The 25503-nt window shown below is 47.5% G+C and overlaps 1 protein-coding gene across 9 annotated transcripts; it reads right to left on the bottom strand.

Moving 5' to 3' along the window:
• Nucleotides 1–203: 203 nt before the first annotated feature.
• FOSL2 (FOS like 2, AP-1 transcription factor subunit) lies at nucleotides 204–21804 on the bottom strand. 9 transcript variants are annotated; one of them, XM_056568578.1, is made up of 5 exons: nucleotides 21406–21651; nucleotides 20956–21237; nucleotides 5542–5799; nucleotides 3290–3397; nucleotides 204–2168 (listed from the first exon to the last, which is right to left on the bottom strand). In XM_056568578.1, exons 2-5 carry the CDS (start codon nucleotides 21067–21069, stop codon nucleotides 1659–1661), a joined length of 990 nt encoding a protein of 329 aa, XP_056424553.1. In that variant the 5' UTR covers nucleotides 21070–21237; nucleotides 21406–21651; the 3' UTR covers nucleotides 204–1658. The 9 variants fall into 9 exon arrangements, with proteins under 9 accessions (XP_056424553.1, XP_056424555.1, XP_056424556.1 ...); XM_056568580.1 differs by lacking the exons at nucleotides 20956–21237; nucleotides 21406–21651 and adding an exon at nucleotides 21670–21804; XM_056568581.1 differs by lacking the exons at nucleotides 20956–21237; nucleotides 21406–21651 and adding an exon at nucleotides 21670–21788 and having other exon boundaries at nucleotides 5542–5796.
• Between the last annotated feature and the right edge of the window lie 3699 nt (nucleotides 21805–25503).

Genomic DNA, 25503 nt, shown 5'->3' on the forward strand with positions numbered 1-25503 from the left:
TTGTTTAAAGGGGTACTCCACTGCCCCAGTGTCTGAAACATTTTGTTCGGAACGCTGGGTGCGGGCTACTGGGGTCGTGATGTCATGCACACGCTCCCCAAGTGACGTCGCGCCACGCCCCCCTCAATGCAAGTCTATGGGAGGGGGCGTGGCTGTCGCCACGCCCCCTCCCATAGACTGGCATTGAGGAGGCGTGGCGTGACGTCACTAGGGGGCGTGTGCATGACGTCACGACCCTCGCTGACTGCACCCAGCGTTCGGAACAAAATGTTCCGGACGCTGGGGCAGTGGAGTTCCCCTTTAAGAAAAAATCCATGCTTTTTCTATTCCTGCACAACCCCATGAAGTCATGGTGGATAGGAATCAAGGCAACTGTAGCAAGTCCCCGAAAGAATTAGCAGGAATATTTCCATATCAGGCACCAGAGTCGATCTTTAACTATCGGAATGTACAGGTGTAAAAAACTTTTTGAGGAGACAGTAGCCTGTGAATGTCGCCATTATTTTCGTGGGATCAGAACAGCAATTTGGGCCCCAGTGCAAAATCTGAAACAATATACCCCCCCTCCCAGACCTACCATGTGCCATTTATAATACTGGTGTTGTTGTCTGCCAAAGGAGGGCTTATGGGGGTCCTCTCGGCACCAGGACACGGGTGTGACTACTACCTCTGCACCCTCGATAGCTATGCCCCTGTGTGGATATTTCAGATACCAAAAACATTTTCACACGGTTGAACATTTACACGATACTGAGTAATGTCCTAAGAGAAGTGACACAGCGAGATGTTACAGGCTACGACAATTCAAACTGCGAATATACAAACATGACATCACATCCCAAAATTAGAGCGTTAGCTGGGCACCGTTCTCCCATAGAAGAACATGCTCATTCGGAAGGCACAAGGGCTTGTTGTATTGCCAAGTTTTTAATTTTTTTTTCCTTAGACCATTTTTATATCACGTGCTGCCAAATCCTTATTATCCAAGCAGTTTCACAGAAATTGCCAGAACACGGCGTCCTGGGACTGTCTTTGGTGTTTTTAAGATCTGCTGGTAACGTCGTCTTTTCCAATAATGACTGGGTGCAACCAACATTTTTCCATGGCTGTTTTGTTCCTTGATTTTTTTTTATAATTTTTTTTAATTTTTATTTCAGTTACATCAGAAAGGCCTTGGAACGGCTTCAACAAAGGCAAAAAAAAAAAAAAATATCCAAAAAAGACAAAAACATTTCTGTACCTTCATCCAGTGAAGACCAAATTCCTTAAATAGATAAACCCTAAAGTGCCCGGAATAAAAAGGTGTGGGTGGGGGGGGGGGGCAGGAGGGGTGGGATAAGAGATAAAGGCAGTAATCATCGACCATTTAGATTAGATGAAATGTCCTGGGAGCCTCAAGGCTGGAAATAATTTAACCCCCATCTGGGCCCAACCGAGATTCGATACAATGAGCAATGGAGGATGAACTTGTGCTTGTAGGCAGCCTCTTCCAACAACCCAAGAAAGTCAAAGCTACACTGAAGCGTCTGAAGTGTAAGATCCAGTTACGAGATTTCATAGGGATGCATGTCCATGGTTGGGAAGCGCCTGCCACCAGCTATCTACCCTCCTAGACATCGCCTGATATGTACGGTAAAGTCTCTTCGTTGTAGCAACCGTTACAAGGCCAGCAGAGTGGGGGAGTTCAAGGAATCAGAAGACTGGTCCCCACTGCTGCTGCTGCGACGATGGGCCTTAGAGCAGGACTCTGAAGGAGAGGTTGACGACTCTTGATCCAACACACTTGGGTAGGTAAAGACAAGGTTAGGGGCGCTCGGAGTGCTCGGAGGTGTAGATGACATCACGACGGGTGTGTTGAGAGGTTCCTCGTTAAAGAAGCTTCCCCCAATGTTGATCGGTTTGATCACAGACCTCTGTGTTTTGTCAGTAGAGGTGACTGCCGACCGCCCGTTGTCGTCATCGATGGGTTCCTGTTTGACGACCACTCGGCTTCCCATCATGGAACGGGCAGCATGTGTGTTTTGGATGGGGGTAATACGATCGTCGCCTTGTATCTTACACATGGGTGAGTGGGCGACCAGCATGAACTCCAGTTTATCCTTCTCCTTTTGCAGCTCGGCTATCTCTTTCTGTAGTCCAGATTTTTCTTGTTCCAGTTTCTCAGTTTCCTGAAAACAAAAAGAAGGAGAAAGGAATTTAGTAAAGTAATTTCTCCCAACAGCGGAAGGTCGGATGATCACAAACTTATTTCCCAATGCTAAGTGTTTCTCCATCATAACCAGCAAGAAAGACCATATTTTCCTCTTGTTCAGAAAATAATATCTTCCCACAAGTCAAGAAGACATATTGGGGCGCTGTGCCCTGTGCCCCTGCCGATCTCAGCAACGTGTCAGTAGTGACATATGGAGACATAACAGACATCATAAAAGTTTGACCAACAGAGTTGTAGCTGTGGGTGCCGCCATTGATCCCAAGAACTTAAAGGGGTACTCTGCTGCCCCAGCGTTCAGAACATTTTGTTCCGAAACGTTTGTCGCGGACGGCGAGGGGTCGTGACGTCACTGTCACGCCCCTCGTGATTTCACGCCATGCCCCCTCAATGCAAGTCTATGAGAGGGCATGGCGTGATGTCACGAGGGGCGTGACCGTAACATCACGACCTCCGCCGCCCGCACCCAGCGTTCTAAAACGAACGCCAGATGCTGCACAGAGATCGCGGGGGTCCCAGCTGCGGGACCCCCGCGATCAGACATCTTATCCCCTATTCTTTGGATAGGGGATAAGATGTCTAGGGGCGGAGTACCCCTTTAAGAGACACATGAGCCACCATCGTGCACTGAGGGGCAATAAAAGATTCTGAAAGCGGCCTGACGATGCGCCTAGGGGCGTGAAACGGTCCGTGACCTGACGTCTGAACTCCCCCGGATCCATCTGCCGTCTCCGGACTAAGAAGTCCCGTTTTGCCTGCGCTCGGACCGGTGAGCTCTCCGCTTCTTTTTCCTTTGTGTGATTGTATCCTAGATGTCCTGTTTTTCTGAGCGTGTAGCGCCGCCTACCGTAGCTATTATTGTTACACCTTAGCGTGTCTCAAGATATATGGATTGTTTGTGCGGTGGTGCCGAGTGTACATTTACGAAGAATGTGTCGCAACCCCTGACCTCTTGGATTTGCAGGACAATCATGCTATAATATTGTACTTTACATAGTAAGATGATGAAATAAGGAACTTTTGTGCCCCATTTCACCACCTCGGTCAGCAGTAAATGAAGGAAACAGATTGGCCACGTACAGCTTGGAGTTTGTCCGTTAACTCTCGCCTCCTGTTGCGACACTTTGCGGCAGCCAGTTTGTTCCTTTCTCTTCGGATCCTCCGCTTTTCCTCTTCTTCGGGGGACAACTGTAGATAAAAACAAGAGAAATTTTAAAAAAAAAATTAACTGTCACTGCGGTCCCAAAAAAAAAAGCCGCAAATTGTGAAAAGCCGTTGGGTCTGTAGGAAGCTGCGGTGTCATGGGATTGAGCAAGAGTAAGGAGTGTGCGAGCCGGGACAGGAGAGCGGAGACGTTCTGTGGTTAGAAGAAAACATTTCACAATCCGCTTATCAGATGTGATCCTGACGTCAAAAGGAAACAGGATTTATGTTATAACCACAGCTGGGAACAAGTGTAAAGATCAAGGGAGGAACATGGCCGCCGAGTGACACAAGGGACCGGGAATGTAAATACAGTCAGCAGCTCCAAACCCACTGTCCTCCGTGATCCCCAAGAGTCAGCAAAACAGTGCGGGGTCTGCGGAGTACAAAGGAGGTTAAGTGAGGCCATACAGCTGACTCCAAAGAACGGTTATAGAAGTTATATACATATATAGGAGCAGTATTATAGTAGTTATATTCTTGTATATAGGAGCAGTATTATAGTAGTTATATTCTTGTATATAGGAGCAGTATTATAGTAGTTATATTCTTGTATATAGGAGCAGTATTATAGTAGTTATATTCTTGTATATAGGAGCAGTATTATAGTAGTTATATTCTTGTATATAGGAGCAGTATTATAGTAGTTATATTCTTGTATATAGGAGCAGTATTATAGTAGTTATATTCTTGTATATAGGAGCAGTATTATAGTAGTTATATTCTTGTATATAGGAGCAGTATTATAGTGGTTATATTCTTGTATATAGGAGCAGTATTATAGTGGTTATATTCTTGTATATAGGAGCAGTATTATAGTAGTTATATTCTTGTATATAGGAGCAGTATTATAGTAGTTATATTCTTGTATATAGGAGCAGTATTATAGTAGTCATATTCTTGTATATAGGAGCAGTATTATAATAGTTATATTCTTGTATATAGGAGCAGTATTATAGTAGTTATATTCTTGTATATAGGAGCAGTATTATAGTAGATATATTCTTGTATATAGGAGCAGTATTATAGTAGTTATATTCTTGTATATAGGAGCAGTATTATAGTAGTTATATTCTTATATATAGGAGGCAGTATTATAGTAGTTATATTCTTGTATATAGGAGCAGTATTATAGTAGATATATTCTTGTATATAGGAGCAGTATTATAGTAGTTATATTCTTGTATATAGGAGCAGTATTATAGTAGTTATATTCTTGTATATAGGAGGTAGTATTATAGTAGTTATATTCTTGTATATAGGAGCAGTATTATAGTAGTTATATTCTTGTATAAAGGAGCAGTATTATAGTAGTTATATTCTTGTATATAGGAGCAGTATTATAGTAGTTATATTCTTGTATATAGGAGGCAGTATTATAGTAGTTATATTCTTGTATATAGGAGCAGTATTATATCAGTTATATTCATGTATATAGGAGCAGTATTATAGTAGTTATATTCTTGTATATAGGAGCAGTATTATAGTAGTTATATTCTTGTATATAGGAGCAGTATTATAGCAGTTATATTTTTGTATATAGGAGGAGTATTATAGTAGTTATATTCTTGTATATAGGAGCAGTATTATAGTAGTTATATTCTTGTATATAGGAGCAGTATCATAGTAGTTATATTCTTGTATATAGGAGCAGTATCATAGTAGTTATATTCTTGTATATAGGAGCAGTATTATAGTAGTTATATTCTTGTATATAGGAGCAGTATTATAGTAGTTATATTCTTGTATAAAGGAGCAGTATTATAGTAGTTATATTCTTGTATATAGGGGGGCAGTATTTTAGAAGTTTTGTTCTCACAAAGGGCAGCTTTGAAAAAAGAAAAAAAGTGTACCTATCAGTATTTGGCTTCTCTCCCTCATATCTCCTTGTAGATCATAGACTTTGCATTACTCAGTAGGGATTATAAACAGTATGACAGATCACTGGACTTTGAGGCTTTCTAAGTGCAGGTTTTAGGGGTGGTGGATCTTTACATAGAGTTATAATGACGTGTTCGTATGACTAATGATGACATACATTATGTATTCCTATTATCAAAGGAGCAATTAAAATACCAGAAATATTTTAAGTACAATTAAAGTAGTTGAAGGGGATGTGTCTTTCCTACCTGCTCATCTCTTCTCCTCCGGCCAGCGGTGGTACCAATGCTTTTGATGACTCCCGGTCGTTGTAGGGCTGCATGTCCGCCTAGTGATGGGTGATTCTGTACTGGGTGTCCGTATGGATGAGCTCTGCCATAGGGATTGGACATGGAAGTGATCACAGTTGGTTGAACCATCCACTGTAAGTCCTGGCTGGTCGTGATGGCGTTTATGGTGGGAATAAAGGCACTACTGGATCCTGGCATATCGTTTCGGTATTTCTGCTGGAGAAAGAAAGGAGAGTTTGGTTATGATACAAGTCAGGCTAAAGATCTAATGTCAAGAAGTCAAGTTTTTTGAGGAAATAATCATAGATCTTATGGCACAGATTTTTCTTGGTTTGGCTTATTATAATTTGGCTTGTCTTCTCACTCTTGGGTGTACACCAGGAGGCAAGACAAAGTGACGGTATAAGAGGCAAGGGCCATTGCCCAGCCAAGAAGTGAAGCCCAGCACCTGGCCAGGAGACATGGCAAACCAGAGAGTAAATGCTCACTTCTTCGAGCCAAAAGCCAACTCTTAGGCCAAAAGGCATTATCTGATGCCAGGAAAAGAGTTAAGATCCAACAAGAGACAAGGTCTGCCACCAAGCTAAGAGGTAGGCCCGCCGAGAGACAAGGTCTGCCACCAAGCTAAGAGGTAGGCCCGCCAAGAGACAAGGTCTGCCACCAAGCTAAGAGGTAAGCCCGCCAAGAGACAAGGTCTGCCACCAAGCTAAGAGGTAGGTCCGCCAAGAGACAAGGTCTGCCACCAAGCTAAGAGGTAGGCCCGGCAATAGACAAGGTCTGCCACCAAGCTAAGAGGTAAGCCCGCCAAGAGACAAGGTCTGCCACCAAGCTAAGAGGTAGGTCCGCCAAGAGACAAGGTCTGCCACCAAGCTAAGAGGTAAGCCCGCCAAGAGACAAGGTCTGCCACCAAGCTAAGAGGTAGGTCCGCCAAGAGACAATGTCTGCCACCAAGCTAAGAGGCAAAGCAAAATAATCATATATCCCCCATGTGTATAAAGTCGAGTAGTTTTGGCCTCAAGGCATAGGGAAGCAGAAGCCTCCTCAGAAGCTCGTCCATCCCTTTTCCCATAGAAGAAGACAAGATCATGTACATCTCACAGTCAATGTTCTACAACCACTATGTCCAATGGAGCTCTCCTAACCGCTGTCTGGATTGACACAAGGGTCAGAGGTGACGGAAAAGTTGCACGGTTCTTATTATTACCACGAGTCACATGGAGCAGAAACGTTGTCCTTTCTGTCTAGACACAGACCACATTAGAGAAGATGCCGGAGTGTGAGGTCACCGTTTCCTCTGCACCTGGCTGTGAATGAAGGTACATTGTGTGAATAACACAACCGGTCTCAGCAACACAACAATCATCCGCCGCGGGCTAGATCACCACCGTGCGGAAAACATCTGCTTAAGCCAACGCCAAATTAACTCCGACACCTGAGCCCTTAACCCTTTCACATCTCTCTAGGAATTGGGAACACGAGCAGGTGCAACAGGACTGCCCGATCCTGGAGCTGAGACGTCCAGGGGCTTAGGTTATCCGCTTCTGGTAAATCTGGGTGGCAACCAATGTGCCCGTCATAGTGCTCTCTTGGGATTGCCATCCTGTACCCTTTTTAAAAATAGCTGCCCTATGGTCCCATATCCCATAAGGGGACCGGATCTGTTTTCTGATTCTGAGCCCCACCCCTGTGGGTGGAGTGGTCCTTTAAGATATCAAGTACTAATTGCCATCATATGTCTAAGAGGAATGTACCACCTCATCAATAATGGGTAGACCCCAAAAACAGTCTAGAACCCCCGATTCACATGTTGCGCAAGAACGAGGCACCTGTCATTCATCTGACGACACCGGACTGGCAACATGGCGGGGACCGTACGTGTTGCGCGCTATAGTTACCGAGGGCTGTCAATCACTCCGGGCTCATCCCGCTTCAGTGGAAACTTCCTTGTCCAGACATAAAGGAGCTCGGCGGAGGGAGAGGCAGGAAATCTCGATTGCATAATCGCCTCCCACTGTAAAACGAACTTCCCCTCATCTCCTTCCCTTTTTTTTACGCGGCTCCATTTACTTAATGCCCAGGTGTGGTCACAGTCACTCCCTTAGGGCTAGGACACTTAACCCTTCCCTAACCACAGACTAAAAGAACAAATTCATTGTGCAAGGAGAAGTAATGGAAAAACTTGCAAAACTGTAGCCAAACTACAACTCCTAGCATGCGTGGACAGCAAGAAGTAAGGGAAAAACTTGCAAAACTACAACTCCCAGCATGCCCAGACAGCAAGGAGAAGTAGGGAAAAAGGTAGCAAAACTGTTGCGAAACTACAACTCCCACCATGCCCAAACAGGAAGGAGTAGTAGGGAAAAACTTGCAAAACTGTAGCAAAAACTACAACTCCCAGCATGCCCGGACATCAAAGAGAAGTAAGGAAAAAACTTGCAAAACTACAACTCCCAGCATGCCCGGACAGTAAGGAGTACTGGGAAAAACTTGCCAAACTACAACTCACAGCATGCCCAGACACTAAGGAGTAGTAAGGGAAAACTAGCAAAACTGTTGCGAAACTACAACTCCCAGCATGCCCAAACAGCAAGGGGTAATAGGGAAAAACTTGCAAAACTGTAGCAAAAACTACAACTCCCAACATGCCCAGACAGCAAGAAGTAAGGGATAAACTTGCAAAACTGTTTCAAAACTACAACTCCCAGCATGCCTGGACAGTAAGGAGTAGCAAGGGAAAAACTTGCAAAACATTGGCAAAACTACAACTCCCAGCATGCCCAATCAGCAAGGAGTAGTAGGGAAAAACTTGCAAAACTGTAGCCAAAACTACATCTCCCAGCATGCCCAGACAGTAAGGAGTGGTAAGGGAAAAACTTGCAAAACTGTAGCCAAAACTACAACTCCCACCATGCCCGGACAGCCGTTGGCTGTCCGGGCATGCTGGGAGTTGTAGTTTTGCAACAACTGGGGATCCACAGTTTGGAGACCACTGATGTTGTCATTGGTTCATTCCATGATGCCCCATCACCCTTGGGGCAAGACAGTCCAAGCCTTGTTGCCCCCCTCCAACCTCCCCTCCATTCTATGGGTCTCCAGCTATTGCAAAACTGCAACATCCAACATGTCCTAACAGCAGAAGGTCATGTCATGGCATGCTGGGTGTTGTAGTTTTGCAACAGTTGAAGAACCATAGCTCCCTAACTGTTGCACAACTACAACACCCAGCCTTCGTCTGTCAGGGCATGCTGGGGATTGTAGTTATGCAAGAACTGGAGAGCCAAAGGATCCACCTCCATGGGCCACGTCTACAGTATGAACACTAGTCTTAGGGCATGCTGGGTGTAGTAGTTATACAACAATTGGAGTGGCGTAGGTTGGAGACCACAGCCCTGTAGATGTTGCACAACTACAACACCTAGCCTTTTCGTCTGTCAGGGCATGCTGGGAGTTGTAGTTTTGGAACAGCTGGAGAGCCTCATGGTGAAGATCACAGCTTTAGAGATTACCACAGGAACGCAAGCTAGAACAAACCAAAACTTGGTGGTCCCACCTGGGCCACCTGTATAGTATGCACTCCAGTCTTAGGGCATGCTGGGCGTTGTAGTTGTGCAACTGTAGAGCCACCGCTCCTGCCAGCATTGCTAAATGCCATAGGAAAGGGGGGTCTAGGGCCAACCGTGCATTGGAGCCCCCGCTATAGTACGTACATCAGTGTTTCCCAACCAGTGTGCCTCCGACTGGTGCAAAACTACAACTCCCAGCATGCCCGGACAGCCAATGGCTGTCCAGGCATGCTGGAAGTCGTAGTTTTGCAACAGCCGGTGGCACCTTGGTCAGGAAACACTGCTCTGAGCATTGCTGTAGGTCTCCCATCCACTTCCCAGACCATGATACCTGCTGCTTAGCATGCTGGAAGTTGTAGTTTTGCAACAGCTGGAGGCACACTGGTTGGCAAACACTGCTTTGATCATTATTGGTCTCCCATCCACTGCCCAGACCATACTACTTGCTGATTAGCATGCTGGGAGTTGCAGTTTTGCAATAGCTGGAGGCACATTGGTTAGGAAACAACGCTCTGAGCATTGCTGTTGGTCTCCCATCCACTTCCCAGACCATGATATCTGCTGCTTAGCATTTTGGAAGTTGTAGTTTTGCAACAGCTGGAGGCACACTGGTTGGCAAACACTGCTTTGAGCATCGTTGGTCTCCCATCCACTGCCCAGACCATACTACTTGCTGATTAGCATGCTGGGAGTTGCAGTTTTGCAACAGCTGGAGGCACACTGGTTGGGAAACACTCCTTCGAGCGTCGTTGGTCTCCCATCCACTGCCCAGACCATGATTCCTACTGCTTAGCATGCTGGGAGTTGTAGTTTTTGCAACAGCTGGAGGCACACAGGTTGGGAAACACTGACCCGACTCCCACTCTTTCTCTGCTATTTCAAAATGTTGCGCCTTCCCTGGGAAAGTTGACCCCTTTCCCGCTCGCCCCGGTGATGTAACCCAGATCCTGTGACTCATTGATCTGCAAACATTCCTGCCTGTTTATTGTACTGGAGGAGAATGGAGGCGGCCGAGAAACAAAGTATCAATTCGGGCTCTTTCCCATCCCGGAGTCTCCCACACATCTCCCCCCCCCCCCCTCTCCTATTACTGGAATCAGAAAACATTATTTTCCCCATTTAACACAATCTCAGGAAACCGTCACCGCCGCCGCGGACCTCCAGGGGGCAGCATCGCATTATATTCCGCACACAGTAGACTGGGAATTCTGTCATTTCTGGGAAAGTCTCCTTTGAAGTGTGAGGAATTTCACAAGCCCCCAGCAAAATACCCCCAAACCATATCACGGCGGCGTACGATTCCTTTACGGGAGATGTAATTTAAAATTTGCGCGTTCTGCAATCGCCGGACATCATTTTGAAATAAATTTTTTAAAAAAAGATCTCCTGGGAGTGAATGGAATTTAAGAAATTTGGTCAGAACATGTGACGGCGAGCACGTCCGCCGGTGCGAAAGGGAATACGAATACGTAAAGAGCTGTGTTTCCCAGTCCGGGCATGCTGGGAGTTGTAGTGTTGCAACAGCTGAAGGCACACTGGTTGGAAAAAACACTGGCGTAGAGAAAGGATCCCACGCTGTAAGGCCACGGATTAGCGGGCGGATTTGCGCCATTCAATGTAGCTAATCCTGCCGCGGTTTCTGCATCAAGAACGGACTTGTCGCTTAAGTCCCAGGTGGATTTTGGTGCAGAACACGTATAAAAACACGGTCAAAGGTCGACCCTAGTGTAAAACCTGTACAGAACGAAGACTTCTCGCAGCTGAGGGTTCGTTACAATGGTATCTGACCTAGATGCCTTCAGCAGATCTCTCTCCAGTCCTGTGTGTCAGGTAACATGTATGACTTTGGAGCCCAGACTGTCCAGCTCACAGAGGATTGTCTGGACCTGTGTTTCCCAAGCAGGAGGCCTCCAGCTGTTGCAAAACCACAACTCCCAGCATGCCCGGACAGCCGTTGGCTGTCCGGGCATGCTGGGAGTTGTGGGTTTGCAACAGCTGGAGGCAACCTGGTTGGAAAAAAAACTGGTCTGGACTTATACATTAGAACTGATACTTTGTATACAATAGTATTTCCCAAACTGTGGCTCTCCAACTACAACTCCCATCATGCCCTGGCAGCCTGCACAGGTATATCTACTGTAGTATTCTCCAACCTTGTTTCAAAACTACAACTCCCATCATGCCCTGACAGCCTGCACAGGTATATCTACTGTAATGATCTCCAACCTTTGTCTCTCCAACTGTTGAAAAACTACAACTCCCATCATGCTGTGACAGCTTGGACAGGTATATCTACTGCAGTATTCTCCAACCTGTGGCTCTCCAGTTGTTTCAAAACTACAACTCCCATTATGCTCTGACAGTAGAACCCTGTAGTGTTCTCTAATCTTTCTCTCTGCAACTGTTGCAAAACTACAACTCCCATCGTGCCCTGACAGGTATACCAACTGTAGTGCTCTCCAACCATTTGTCTCTCCGACTGTTGCAACAACTACAACTCCCATCATGCCGTGACAGCCTGCACAGGTATATCTACTGTAATGGTCTCCAACCTTTGTCTCTCCAACTGTTGCAAAACTACAACTCCCATCATGCTGTGACAGCTTGGACAGGTATATCTACTGCAGTATTCTCCAACCTGTGGCTCTCTAGTTGTTTCAAAACTACAACTCCCATTATGCTCTGACAGTAGAACCCTGTAGTGTTCTATAATCTTTCTCTCTGCAACTGTTGCAAAACTACAACTCCCATCGTGCCCTGACAGGTATACCAACTGTAGTGCTCTCCAACCATTTGTCTCTCCGACTGTTGCAACAACTACAACTCCCATCATGCCGTGACAGCCTGCACAGGTATATCTACTGTAATGATCTCCAACCTTTGTCTCTCCAACTGTTGCAAAACTACAACTCCCATCATGCTGTGACAGCTTGGACAGGTATATCTACTGCAGTATTCTCCAACCTGTGGCTCTCTAGTTGTTTCAAAACTACAACTCCCATTATGCTCTGACAGTAGAACCCTGTAGTGTTCTATAATCTTTCTCTCTGCAACTGTTGCAAAACTACAACTCCCATCGTGCCCTGACAGGTATACCAACTGTAGTGCTCTCCAACCATTTGTCTCTCCGACTGTTGCAACAACTACAACTCCCATCATGCCGTGACAGCCTGCACAGGTATATCTACTGTAATGGTCTCCAACCTTTGTCTCTCCAACTGTTGCAAAACTACAACTCCCATCATGTCCTGACAGCCTGGACAGGTATATCTACTGCAGTATTCTCCAACCTGTGGCTCTCCAGTTGTTTCAAAACTACAACTCCCATCGTGCCCCGACAGGTATACCAACTGTCGTGCTCTCCAACCATTAGTCTCTCCGACTGTTGCAACGACTACAACTCCCATCATGCTCTGACAGCTTGCACAGGAATATCTACTGCAAGTTCCCCCAACCTGCTGCTCTCCAGCTGTTGCACAACTACAACTCCCATCAGCTGGATAGTCACAAGTTTGGAAACGTCGTTGTCCGATACAACTGTTGCCTATTCTTTGGCGCAATCGTCCATTAGGCGATAATTTGGCGACATTTTCTGATGGACCCGATTCTCTGTTGTCTCCTAATAAGTTCGTGGGAGCCGGCGCTGCGCCATTACCAGATTACTGCGACCGCAATCAAGATGCGAGAAACCCCCCTCCACCCCGCACCTTGTACAGACGGGGGGGGGGGGGCTGTAGATCTCCGGACAAACCACAAGAGGTCGAGGGGGGGGGGGGGGGGGGGGGGAATCGCAGCTCCGGGCTCGGTTGGGCAATGGTTCAGGACAAACAGGAAATTCTGCACATACTCAGACGCTGCCGAAATGAAGGCCGCTGAGGGCAGACACGTGGAAACGCCGTTCCGCTCTCCGGGCATAGGTACATATTCACATCTAGTCCTATCAGTCACAGGCTGTCTGGGCATGCTGGGAGTTGTAGTTTTGTCACAGCCGTAGGCACACTGGTTGGGAAACGCTGTCATAAGGCAAGGGTGTCCAAAGCGCGTCCCTCCAGCTGTTGCAAAACTACAACACCCAGCATGCCCGGACAGCCGTTGGCTGTCCGGGCATGCTGGGTGTTGTAGTTTTGCAACAGCTGGAGGGAGGCAGGTTGGAGTCAGGAGTCATAGGGGGAGGTTCACGCGGCTGCGTTTTAACTTTCCGAATGCGCTACAAATGTCAATGGCCTGGACGGCGCCACCTAGTGATCCAAAAAAATAGTGCAAACGTCCCGAACGGAGTGACCGGACGCCATCGAAATAAGGCAGCACGCACACCACGTTTTTGCTATAAAGTTCCCGTATACGGTTTCAAGTTAAAAACCGTACAGAACCGTATAGAAAACCGTATGCATTGACTTAACCTTGTAAACCTTATGTCAAACGCATCATCCGGTTTAGTCCGTTTTACGTCTTATACGGTTTTGTCCGTTTTTTTTACCCGTACCCATAACCGTAGTCTAAGGCCGGCAAGTAGACAGCTCTCACCTCCCACTGGACACACATGACTAAGGGTCTTGTTACCCGAAACGCGTAGGCTTACGCTCTGTTCTGTTCATGATTATGCTTTTATGCCAATAAACCATTGCAACAGACATTGAGTGCTGGACGTTCTACCTTGTTTGCATAACCGTAGTCTACCAAGTTTTTTTGGTCCGGGTGAAAAACCGAATGAAACCGTATACGTTTTTTTTTTTTTTTACATGGGAGTCAATGGGAACCGTACAGAACCGTATGTGCGTACGGTTCCATCCGGTTTTAACCTTACGGTTTTTGACTTTGCACAGTTTTTTTTTTTTCTTGGAATTTCAATCAAACAAGTGAAACTTTATTAAAAATGGAGTGAAAAGTTAAAAACGTATACAAATACGTTTTACTTAAAAAACGGATGCAACCGGACATCGTTTTTCAAACCGTATACGGGTTAAAATTTGCACACGCGTTTTGTCCGGTTTTGAGGAATCAGTTTTTCATCAGAAACCTGATACAGGAACTGTATTGCCAAAATGTGGTGTGAATGCAGCCTAAAATGGCATCCATTGCTCTCTGCTACATTATACGTTGGCATCCGTTGCAGGCGGATACCTGTGACCGCTAAAAATCAGTATGAACCTTGCCTAAATTTTTGCCGTTTTTTTATTTTTTGGGGCATTTTATCGCCTGCATTCTTTTTTTCCTTTTCATTACAAGTCATGTGACTTATCATGTGACTTAAAAAAAAATAAAAAAAATAAATAGAAAAAACATATTAAATACACACTACGGAAATTTCCAAATGGAAGGAATTTCTGCAAAAGAAATTCTGGGCGGATTCTGCTTGCAGCAGACCCCTCCGCAATCGGTGCCGACATGAAACGCCGGTCCTATTCACTACAGTGCAGTCCCACGTTCATCCTTCCCTCGGAAACAAATTCCAAATTGGACGTTCCGCTTCGCAGCTTCGGAAGTGTGAAGTACGCCGCGGAATCCCACTGAGGCTGCTGCATATTCCGAGCAGAATTTGAGTAGTGCGAACAGGGCCGCGTAGTAACGATGGTCTTTGTTGCCCATAGCAACCAATCACAACTCAGCTTTCATTTCTCTGGTGAAGTGAAAGCTGAGCTGTAACTGGTTGCTATAGGCAACAAGGAGAATCTACGCAACTTCCGACGCGTGAACTAAGCCGCGGAATCCCACTGAGGCTGCTGCGAGCAGATGCAGAGCGGAATTTGAGTAGTGCGAACAGGACTGCGTGGTAACGATGGCCTTTGTTGCCCATAGCAACCAGTCACAGCTCAGTTTTCATTTCTCTGGTAAAGTGAAAGCTGAGCTGTAACTGGTTGCTATAGGCAACGAGGAGAATCTACGCAACTTCCGACGCGTGAACTAAGCCGCGGAATCCCACTGAAATCAATGGGAAGCTGCTGCGAGCGGATTCTGGGCGGACTTTGAGTAGTGCGAACAGGGCCGCATAGTAACGATGGTCTTTGTTGCCCATAGCAACCATTCACAGCTCAGCTTTCATTTCTCTTGTAAAGTGAAAGTTAAAGGGGTGCTCCGGTGGAAAACTTTTATTTTATTTTTTTTAAATCAACTGGTGCCAGAAAGCTAAACAGATTTGTCAATTACTTCTATTTAAAAAATCTTAATCCTTCCAGTATTTATCAGCTGCTGTATGCTCCACAGGAAGTTATTTTCTTTTTGGAACACAGAGCTCTCTGCTGACATCACGAGCACAGTGCTCTCTGCTGACATCTCTGTCCATTTTAGGAACTGTCCAGAGTAGGAGAAAATCTCCATAGCAAACATATATACTGCTCTGGACAGTTCCTAAAATGGACAGAGATGTCAGCAGAGAGCACTGTGCTTGTGATGTCAGCAGAGAGCTCTGTGTTCTAAAAAGAAAAGCATTTCCTCTGTAGTATTCAGCAGCTAATAAGTACTGGAAGGATTAAGATTTTTTAATAGATGTAATTTACAAATCTGTATAATTTTCTGGCACCAGTTGATTTAAAAAACTAAAGTTTTCCACCGGAGTACCCCTTTAAGCTGTAATTGGATGCTATGGGCAACAAGGAGAATTTTATTGTAAGACATTAACCGCCCCCCATAATATTGGGATCCCTGGGAAAGCTGGGTGAGGTCCCATTGAATCTTCCCCTATACGGAGAATAACCGGCTGATAACAGGGAAGAATAGACTCAAGCGCACGGGAGATGCCGCAGCTTTAAGGGTTAAGTCCTCAGCTATTCCCCTTCTGGGTGTTGTCTCTGTCCGTTGCCAAATTCCTTCCCCTCTGCTTCGCTGTCACAACAGGAATACACCCAGCGACTCCCACGATGGGGATTAGAAGTGGCAAAATTCACTCAACATCCAGATTCACAAGAGATCACAGGGGAGAAAAAGACGGATAAAATCCTCTAATCCGGCATCTGATACTTCAGAAATATCTGCTAAACCTGAGCCGGACGTTCTCTGCAGGTCATGTGACCATCTGAGAATCTAGAACCCAGAAATTCCGGATTAAACTCATTTTATTGTCGCTTTTTCTTATGAGTCTAATGTCTTTTGCGCTGTTGGGCAGCGATAGAGACACACAAGCTGTCATTAGCCTTATCTGTTCTTGGAAAAGCTGGATGACCACCAATGTGGCTGCTATTGTAGCTCCTACACCCAGCTTTTCCTGAATTGTTTTCCCTGTAGATTGAATCCCTGCCTAGCTACGAAGACTTTGCTTTAAAGGGGTACTCCGGCGGAAAACTTTTTTTTTAAATCAACTTGGTGCCAGAAAGTTAAACAGATTTGTAAATTACTTTTATTAAAAAATCATAATCCTTCCAGTACTTATTAGCTGCTGAATACTACAGAGGAAATTCTTTTTTTTTTTTGGAACACAGTGCTCTCTGCTGACATCTCTGTCCATTTTAAGAACTGTCCAGAGTAGGAGAAAATCCCCATAGAAAACATATACTGTTCTTGACAGTTCCTAAAATAGACAGAGATGTCAGCAGAGAGCTCAGTCTTCCGAAAAAGAAAATAATTTCCTCTGTAGTATTCAACAGCTAATAAGTACTGGAAGGATTAAGATTTTTTAATAAAAGTAATTTACAAATCTGTTTAACTTTCTGGCACAAGTTGATAAACAAAAAAAAGTTTTCCACCGGAGTACCCCTTTAAGAAAGCTAGGTGATAACCCATATGTTTGCTGTCACCCAGCATTTCCAGGTTCCTGAATGGTTTTCTCTGCTGCATAAAGGCTTTGGTCAGATCGATGTCTAGCTACAAAGATTTCCCATTGAGAAAGCTGGGTGATGACCCTTGTAATGTCGGTCGTGTTTGTTGTCATCCAGCTTTTCCTAGAGTCCCAAATGGCAAAATCTAGTTTTCAATGTTCATGGTAAGAGGGTAGAACGCTGCTTATCTGGAAGGCTTTGTCAGGGAAAGCTGGATAGTGACCCATGTAGAGGCGGCCATATTTGTCACCCCGGTCTTCAAACTGTGCACCTCCATGTCTTGCAAAACTACAACTCTCAATCTGTCTGGGCATGCTGGGAGTTGTAGTTTTGCAACAGCTGGAGGTCCACAGTTTAGAGACCACTGCTCCACACCAGAGTTCTATAGTGGTTGCAAAACTACAATTCCCAGCATGCCCGGACAGATTGAGAGCTGTAGTTTTGCAACTTCTGGAGGTCCACAGTTTGGAGACCACTGCTGTACACCAACGTTCTCCTGCGGTTGCAAAACTACAACTTCCAGCATGCCCGGACAGCCGTCGGCTGTCCGGGCATGCTGGAAGTTGTAGTTTTGCAACAGCTGGAGGGCCACAGTTCAGAGACCACTGCTTTACACCAAAGCCCTCAAGTTTTTCCAAAACTACAACTCCCAGCATACCCATCCTGATCGTAACACAAAAGAAGCGCCATTAAAGCAGATATGCAAAATTTAAAAAAACAAGCACAGCGCCCCCCCTGTCCTCAGGTTGTGTTTGGTATTACAACTTGGCTCAATTCACTTCAATGGACCTGAACTGCAATACCACACACAACCTGAGAACAGGAGTGGCGGTATTTCTGGAAGAACGCGGCTATTATATTTTTTTCTAATCCTGGATAACCCCTTTAACCCTGTGATACCTGGATACATTTATCCTATTGATTTAATCCTTTTTAACATCTCCTAATTCTGTCATTATCTATTCAGGTCATCGCTGCGGCATATCATCGCCAAAACATCTACGCCCCATTATGTACTAAAATATTATAGAATTATACGTGCCTCGGGATGGGACTGTAACGTAGTTGGGACCCCCCCCCCCCCCTTACGCTCCAGGCCCTACCAGTCAATGAATGCATTCCATACAATCCCTGAAGCCATGTATTGAGCGACAATCGCCACTAGGTGTCAGAAGAGAGCTTACCTACAGGCACAGGGAGGCTGCCCATCAAACTGCCTTACCGGTGGCAGCAATAATGAGAAGACCGCCCCCCATCTAGATCAGATTTTTCCCCAAAAAATCTCACATTTTTCTACCGTATGATACAACCCACCGTCCAGCTGACCATTTTTATTTTTTTTATTTTGCATCTCAGCAAAATATTCATTTTTGAAGAGTTCACGTTTCTCACAGCTGAGGGTTTGTCACAATCGTATCTAGCCTAAACAAAACCCATTGACCCCCGCTTCCCCCAACCTGAAGTTCTGTAGCAACCGCTTCTGGTAGTTTGTTACAATTGCATCCAATACACTGATAACCCAGATTTCTCTCTCTGTCTCTATCAAGCTCTGGTAGTTTGTTACAATGTGTCATTACACATTCAGATCTGTTCAGGTTTCAGATCTTTAGACCAGTCTTTCCCAACCGTTGCGCCTCCAGCTGTTACAAAACTACAACTCCCCCCCCCCCCCCCCCCCAGCATGTCCGGACAGCCAACGGCTGTTTGGGCATGCAGGGAGTTGTAGTTTTTGTAACAGCTGGAGGCACAATATTTGGTAAACGCTACTTTAGACACAAAGCGGATATCGGAGAAGAATACTATGAGCAGCTAAGAGGATGTGGCGGCTAGAAAACCAGAATTGCACTATAGATGGGCATTGGTCGTGGCAGTGAGAGGGTTAACGGTGGCATCCAAGAACGGGGGGGGTTAGACACCGGTAAAAGTCCCGGATCCAGTGCATTAATTTAGCTGAACCTCCCCTTTCTTAATGTGACTACAGAACAAAGACAGGAGCCCTCCCCCCCTTATTGGACCGGAACCAACAATTCGTCTCCTAGAACCCCCTCCATACAGGACGAATACGTGAGACAATGTGACCCCGGAGCCCTTTGATGGTCTCCTCCACACCCTGTAAGGGGCACAAGGTGGGCAGGGTGTGTCCTGCAAAAGTGAACTTTACTATTTGTATAAGCGGCGCAAAAAAAAAAAAATCGATAAGAAACAAAGTACAAAAGAAGCAACAACAGGCGTCTACCCCCCCCCTCCCCCCCACCCCAGCCCCCCATGTGAAGAAGTAAAACCTCAATGGATAGGGCTATGATGGTACCGGCAGAGTCTTTTTTTGCGGCCAGGAAGCTCGAAGAAGTCGCCATAGTTCTGTGAAACTCTCTGCCGTGCGGTTAAGGAGCGAGGGTTTTGGTATGACGGCAGATTTCAGATCTTCGCCGGTTGTCCTGACACCCAAAATACATAGAAAACACACAGAAGAACACACATAAGGCATCATCGTGTGGGTCTCCAGCTGTAGCAAAACCACAACTCCCATCATGCCAGGACGGCCTTTGGCCGTCCGGGCATGATGGGAGTTGTGGTTTTGCAACAGGTTGGGGAACGCTGCCCAAGAACATATCAAGAGGCTTCCATGTCTTCCAATGGACCAACTTTTTCTGAACCCAACTGGTAACGTAGTATCCCTCAACCAGTGAAGGTTCTGCCGTCCACACCATAAAGAGTTAAGCCTCCATGTGCTCTGGTACACAAGACATTTCGAGCCCGGTGAATCATACGGAGATCACAGCGTTGGGGACCCGAGGGTTCTCACCGGCAGCCAATAACATGCGGCGGCCCGAGCCAGGATCCAATAAGGGACAACCGGCATGACTAGAACCAAATTCAAATATAGACCAAGAGTATATGGGGAATGGAGGGGGGGGGGGGGGGATGCAGATAAGATGTGAAGACCATGTGGTGGTCGGTGGGGAATGACCTGATTAGATCATTCTGAATAGGGTCTTAGGATAAGTCAGGACTTGTCCACCTTGTATAGGTCTTACGAAAGAATTACAAGGCGCTCGTCAGTCTAGATAGTGATCATTACTGAGTGCACACCACACGAAGGGCTGATGGTATCTCAGCCGGAGACCTATTTGTAGACTAGGACATGAATGGGTTAAAATACAGAACACATCGCGACACACATAAGGGCTTGTAATACATACAGTGGAGGGGAGAAAACTGTAGACAACTCAGAATTTAAGGGATGGTCGTCTATACTGGTGATCTATACTGGTGGGGAATGGTCATCCCAGTAAAGACCAGTATAAGGCAGCTTAGCGATACTGGGTCAATATGGTGACCCCATGGAGGATTGGTGTACCCATACAAAACCAGTCACCCTTAGGAACTGACCCAATGCAGGACCAGTCAATCTAACCCAGTAAAGGACCAATCTCCCTAATATGGAGCGGGCTACCTCAACATGAAAGAAGCCCAGTCAACTCAACCCAATAAAGGAATGGTTAACCCAAACCAGGACTGGTCAATGGAACCCAAATCAGGACCATTCAATCCAACTCAATATAGGACCAATCTCCCTACCACGGAGTGAGCCACCTCAACATAAAACAAGACCGGTCAACTCAACCTAAACCAGGACCAGTCAACTCAACCCAAACCGAGAACAGTCAACTAAACCCAAACCAGGACCAGTCAACTCAACCCAAACAAAGAACAGTCAACTAAACCCAAACCAGGACCGGTCAAGTCAACCCAAACCAGGACAGGTCAACTTAACCCAAACCAAGAACAGTCAACTAAACCCAAACCAGGACCGGTCAAGTCAACCCAAACCAGGACCAGTCAACTCAACCCAAACCGAGAAAAGTCAAGTCAACCCAAACCAGGACCGGTCAACTCAACCCAAACCGAGAAAAGTCAAGTCAACCCAAACTAGGAATGGTTAACGTTCTCCAAACCAGAACCAGTTATCTAAACCCAAACCAGGATCGGTCAACTGAGCCCATAGTGGTCCATCCAACCCGCCATGCCTAGGTCTTTGCTTCCTGACGTCAGATCCTCACCTGTCGTATTGAGGTAGATAAGGAGCTGCCCGGGTATCCGTCTGGCTGAGCCGGAGAGCTGCTGCTACCACGGGAGGAACTGTCGAAACTCCCCGGATAATCCTGGTACATCATCCGGCCTGTGAACCCCCGGGACAGAGAGGTGGGTGCCCGTCTATTCCTTCTTCTGAAGCCTTTACAAAGCTGTTGCCTCCCTCCTGACACCACCACACCTCTCCAGATCCAGTGCCGCCGCCGCCGCTGCTGCTTCCAGTGTGAACACAGGCTAGAGCCCTCCTAGTGCTATCAGTGCAACATTGTATCAAACAGGAGGAAAAAAAAAAGTTCCAGCAAGAACAACAAGTGCAACTTTGTATAAAAAAAAAAAAGTAAGTTTCAGCAGAACTCCCCAGGGGCTGCAGCAGACATGGATGGAGGGGAGGCTGTCATAGGGTGTAGTGTGGAGCTCACCTCCAGGGTACTGCGCTCTGCTATTCCTGTGCTGTCTCTGGATGAGTCAGTGTAATGGCATTAGTTCAACCCCACTCACAATATCTACTGAGCTCTCACAGGATTGATGTCACTCTCTCCTCCCCCCCACGTCCCTGCAATGGGAGGTTCCAGCTCCCTGTACGGCCCCCAGCGCTGCCCCAGCACGGGCAGGAAGCTCCAGGCCTCCCGGGCCGCTCTTATGCAATTGCCCCTGCGCCCGCCTGCAACCGCTGCGATACTTACCGGAACTACAAGGGGCAACAGGCGAGGCGCGACCTCCCCCACTTCTCTCGCAGCGCTTGGTTTCGTCCATTGACGCATGTTGCCATATATGGTCATTTGCGTGTGGTGACGTCCAAGGGTTTCCTTGGTTCTGGTGACGTCAGCGGGCAGGGATTCCCTTTCTGGCTACAAGAGCGGTGCGCAGAAGTGAGGGGGGGATGGGAGCGGTGATGAGGACTGTACCATTATCGCTAATAAGAGGGGAGGTCATTACCTTGAGGGCTGTATTAACAGGACATTGAGGACTATACCATTATGGCTAATTAGAGGGGAGGAGTTTATAATATCTTCATTAATAAATAGGAAACGTTATTGGGAGTCGGTGTTCCCCAACCTGTGGCAAAACTACAACTCCCATCATGCCCTGACAGCTGGAGAGCCACAGGCCAGGGAACTCTGCTGTAGATATATCTGACAAAGACTGTCAGGGCATGATGGGAGTTGTAGTTTTGCAACAGCTGTACAGCGCCACAGGTTGGGTAACACTGCAGTAGATACACCTGCCATAAGCTGTCAGGGCATGATGGGAGTTGTAGTTTTGCAACAGCTGTAGAGCCATGTGTTAATGACTGTGCAGTAGATATACTTGCCATAAGCTGTCAGGGCATGATGGGAGTTGTAGTTTTGCAACAGCTGGAGAGCCATGGGTTAACGACTGTGCAGTAGATATACTTGCCATAAGCTGTCAGGGCATGATGGGAGTTGTAGTTTTGCAACAGCTGGAGAGCCATGGGATAATGACTGTGCAATAGATATACCTGCCACAAGCAGTCAGAGCATGATGGGAGTTGTAGTTTTGCAACAGCTGGAGAGCCATGGGATAATGACTGTGCAGTAGATATACTTGCCACAAGCAGTCAGGGCATGATGGGAGTTGTAGTTTTGCAACAGCTGGGGAACCACAGGGAACACTCCCGGGAAAACTTGGATAACTTGTTTATTTACGTAATTCGTGCTAAATTGTCAAGTGGGCGGACCTACCCAGCAATTGACTGCCAGTCCTGTGTGAGCATGTGTATAAAAAAAAAATAGCTACTTGACAAGCACCGCCCACTAGACTCCCAAGCCCAGGAGGAGCACATCCATAGACTGGACTACATCTTCAATGTGACAGGTTCCCTTTAAAACAGTGGTCTCCAAACTGTGGACCTCCAGCTGTTGCAAAACTACAACTCCCAGCATGCCTGGACAGCTGTTGTCTGTCCGGGCATGCTGGGAGTTGTAGCTTTGCAACAGCTGGAGGTCCACAGGTCGGGGAACGCTCCTGAAAAACATTTCTAGGATAACTTGTGGTTCATTTGTGGTAAATCTCTGCTCATTCTGACTAAAAAGTCAAGTGGGAGGTCCTACCAAGTGATTGACAGCCATCCCTGTGTGTGAGCGTGTGTACAAAAAGAAGTCACTTGAGAAGGACCGCCCACTGGACTCCTAAGCCAAGCCCAGACTGGACTACATCTTTGATGTGATAGGTTCTCTATAAAGCAGTGGTCTCCAAACTGTGGACCTCCAGCTGTTGCAAAACTACAACTCCCAGCATGCCCGGACAGCCGTTGGCTGTCCGGGCATGCTGAGAGTTGTAGTTTTGCAACAGCTGGAGGTCCACAATTTGGAGAGCACTGCCAAAAATGATTAGTGCACGGTCTGCAAACAAATACTGTATGTGCAGAGTTATTTTTACCTGAATTTATTGAAGATCAATGTTTGTACCTGGAGTCACGTGATCCAAATTGTGCAACTTTTAGTGGAGAATGTTACCAGACATTGCATAAGATTCCCTTGTATGGAATGTGATGGTGTCATATCGCAGAGTGAGCTGTGGACTGGTGTCACGTTGTAAATGCGATCTGAGGTCATACTGGAGCTGGGGATGTGGGGGAAGGGCTCCATCTATCCCCTGATGGCAGATTATAAAGGGAAGGATTGGGCACTTACATGACAACATGCCCAATCTTTCTGCTCTCATCAATGGTCCAGGAAACAGAGGGGTCTGGAGGAGGACAGAGGGGTCTGTGGGAGGACAGAGGGGTCTGGGGGAGGACAGAGGAGTCTGGGGAAGGACAGGGGAGTCTGGAGGACAGAGGGGTCTGGAGGAGGACAGGGGAGTCTGGAGGACAGGGGTCTGGAGGAGGACAGGGGAGTCTGGAGGACAGCGGGGTCTGGGGGAGGACAGAGGAGTCTGGAGGAGGACAGAGGGGTCTGGAGGAGGACAGAGGGGTCTGGAGGAGGACAGATGGGTCTGGGGGAGGACAGGGGGGTTTGGGGGAGGACAGAGGGGTCTGGAGGAGGACAGGGGGGTCTGGGGGAGGACAGAGGGGTCTGGAGGAGGACAGGGGAGTCTGGAGGACAGAGGGGTCTGGGGGAGGACAGAGGGGTCTGGAGGAGGACAGAGGGGTCTGGGGGAGGACAGGGGAGTCTGGGGGAGGACAGAGGGGTCTGGAGGACAGAGGGATCTGGAGGAGGACAGAGGGGTCTGGAGGAGGACAGAGGGGTCTTGGGGAGGACAGGGGAGTCTGGAGGAGGATAGAGGGGTCTGGGGGAGGACAGAGGGGTCTGGAGGAGGATAGAGGGGTCTAGGGGAGGACAGGGGAGTCTGGAGGACAGAGGGGTCTGGAGGAGGACAGAGGGGTCTGGAGGAGGACAGAGGGGTGTGGAGGAGGACAGAGGGGTCTGGAGGAGGACAGAGGGGTCTGGGGGAGGACAGAGGGGTCTGGGGGAGGACAGAGGGGTCTTGGGGAGGACAGGGGAGTCTGGAGGAGGATAGAGGGGTCTGGGGGAGGACAGAGGGGTCTGGAGGAGGATAGAGGGGTCTAGGGGAGGACAGGGGAGTCTGGAGGACAGAGGGGTCTGGAGGAGGACAGAGGGGTCTGGAGGAGGACAGAGGGGTGTGGAGGAGGACAGAGGGGTCTGGAGGAGGACAGAGGGGTCTGGGGGAGGACAGAGGGGTCTGGGGGAGGACAGGGGAGTCTGGAGGAGGACAGAGGGGTCTGGAGGAGGACAGAGGGGTCTGGAGGAGACAAGTCTGGAGAAGGACAGAGGAGTCTGGAGGACAGAGGGATCTGGAGGAGGACAGAAGGGTCTGGATTAGAACAGAAGGGTCTGGATTAGAACAGAGGGGTCTGGAGGAGGATAGAGGAGTTTGAAGGAGGACAGAGAAGTCAGGAGGAGAACAGAGAAGTCTGGAGGAGGACAGAGAAGTATTGAAGCAACAGAAGGGTATAGAGGAGGACAGAGGGGTCTGGAGGAGGACAGAGGAGTCGAGAGGAAGACAGAGGAATTTGGAGGAGGACAGATGGGTCTGGGGGAGGACAGAGGAGTCTGGAGGAGGACAGAGGAGTCAGGAGGAGGGCAGAGGAGTCAGGAAGAGAACAGAGGAGTCAGGAAGAGAACAGAGGAGTCAGGAGGAGAACGGGGGTCTGGAGGAGGACAGAGAAGTCTGCAAGAGACAGAGAGGTCTGGAGGAGGACAGAGGAGTCTGGACGAGGACAGGGGAGTCTGTAGGAGAACAGAGGAGTCTGGAAGAGGACAGAGAAGTCTGGAAGAGACAGAGAGGTCTGGAGGAGGACAGAGGAGTCTGGAGGAGGACAGAGGAGTCTGGAAGAGACAGAGAGGTCTGGAGGAGGACAGAGGAGTCAGGAGGAGAACAGAGGAGTCTGGAGGAGAACAGAGGAGTCTGGAGGAGGACAGAGAAGTCTTGAAACGACAGAAGGGTCTGGAGGAGGACAGAGGGGTCTGGAGGAGGACAGTGGAGTCTGGAGGAAGACAGAGGAGTCTGGAGGAGGACAGATGGGTCTGGGG

Source organism: Hyla sarda, chromosome 3, assembly GCF_029499605.1.
Source record: "Hyla sarda isolate aHylSar1 chromosome 3, aHylSar1.hap1, whole genome shotgun sequence".
Classification (NCBI taxonomy): Eukaryota; Metazoa; Chordata; class Amphibia; order Anura; family Hylidae; genus Hyla; species Hyla sarda.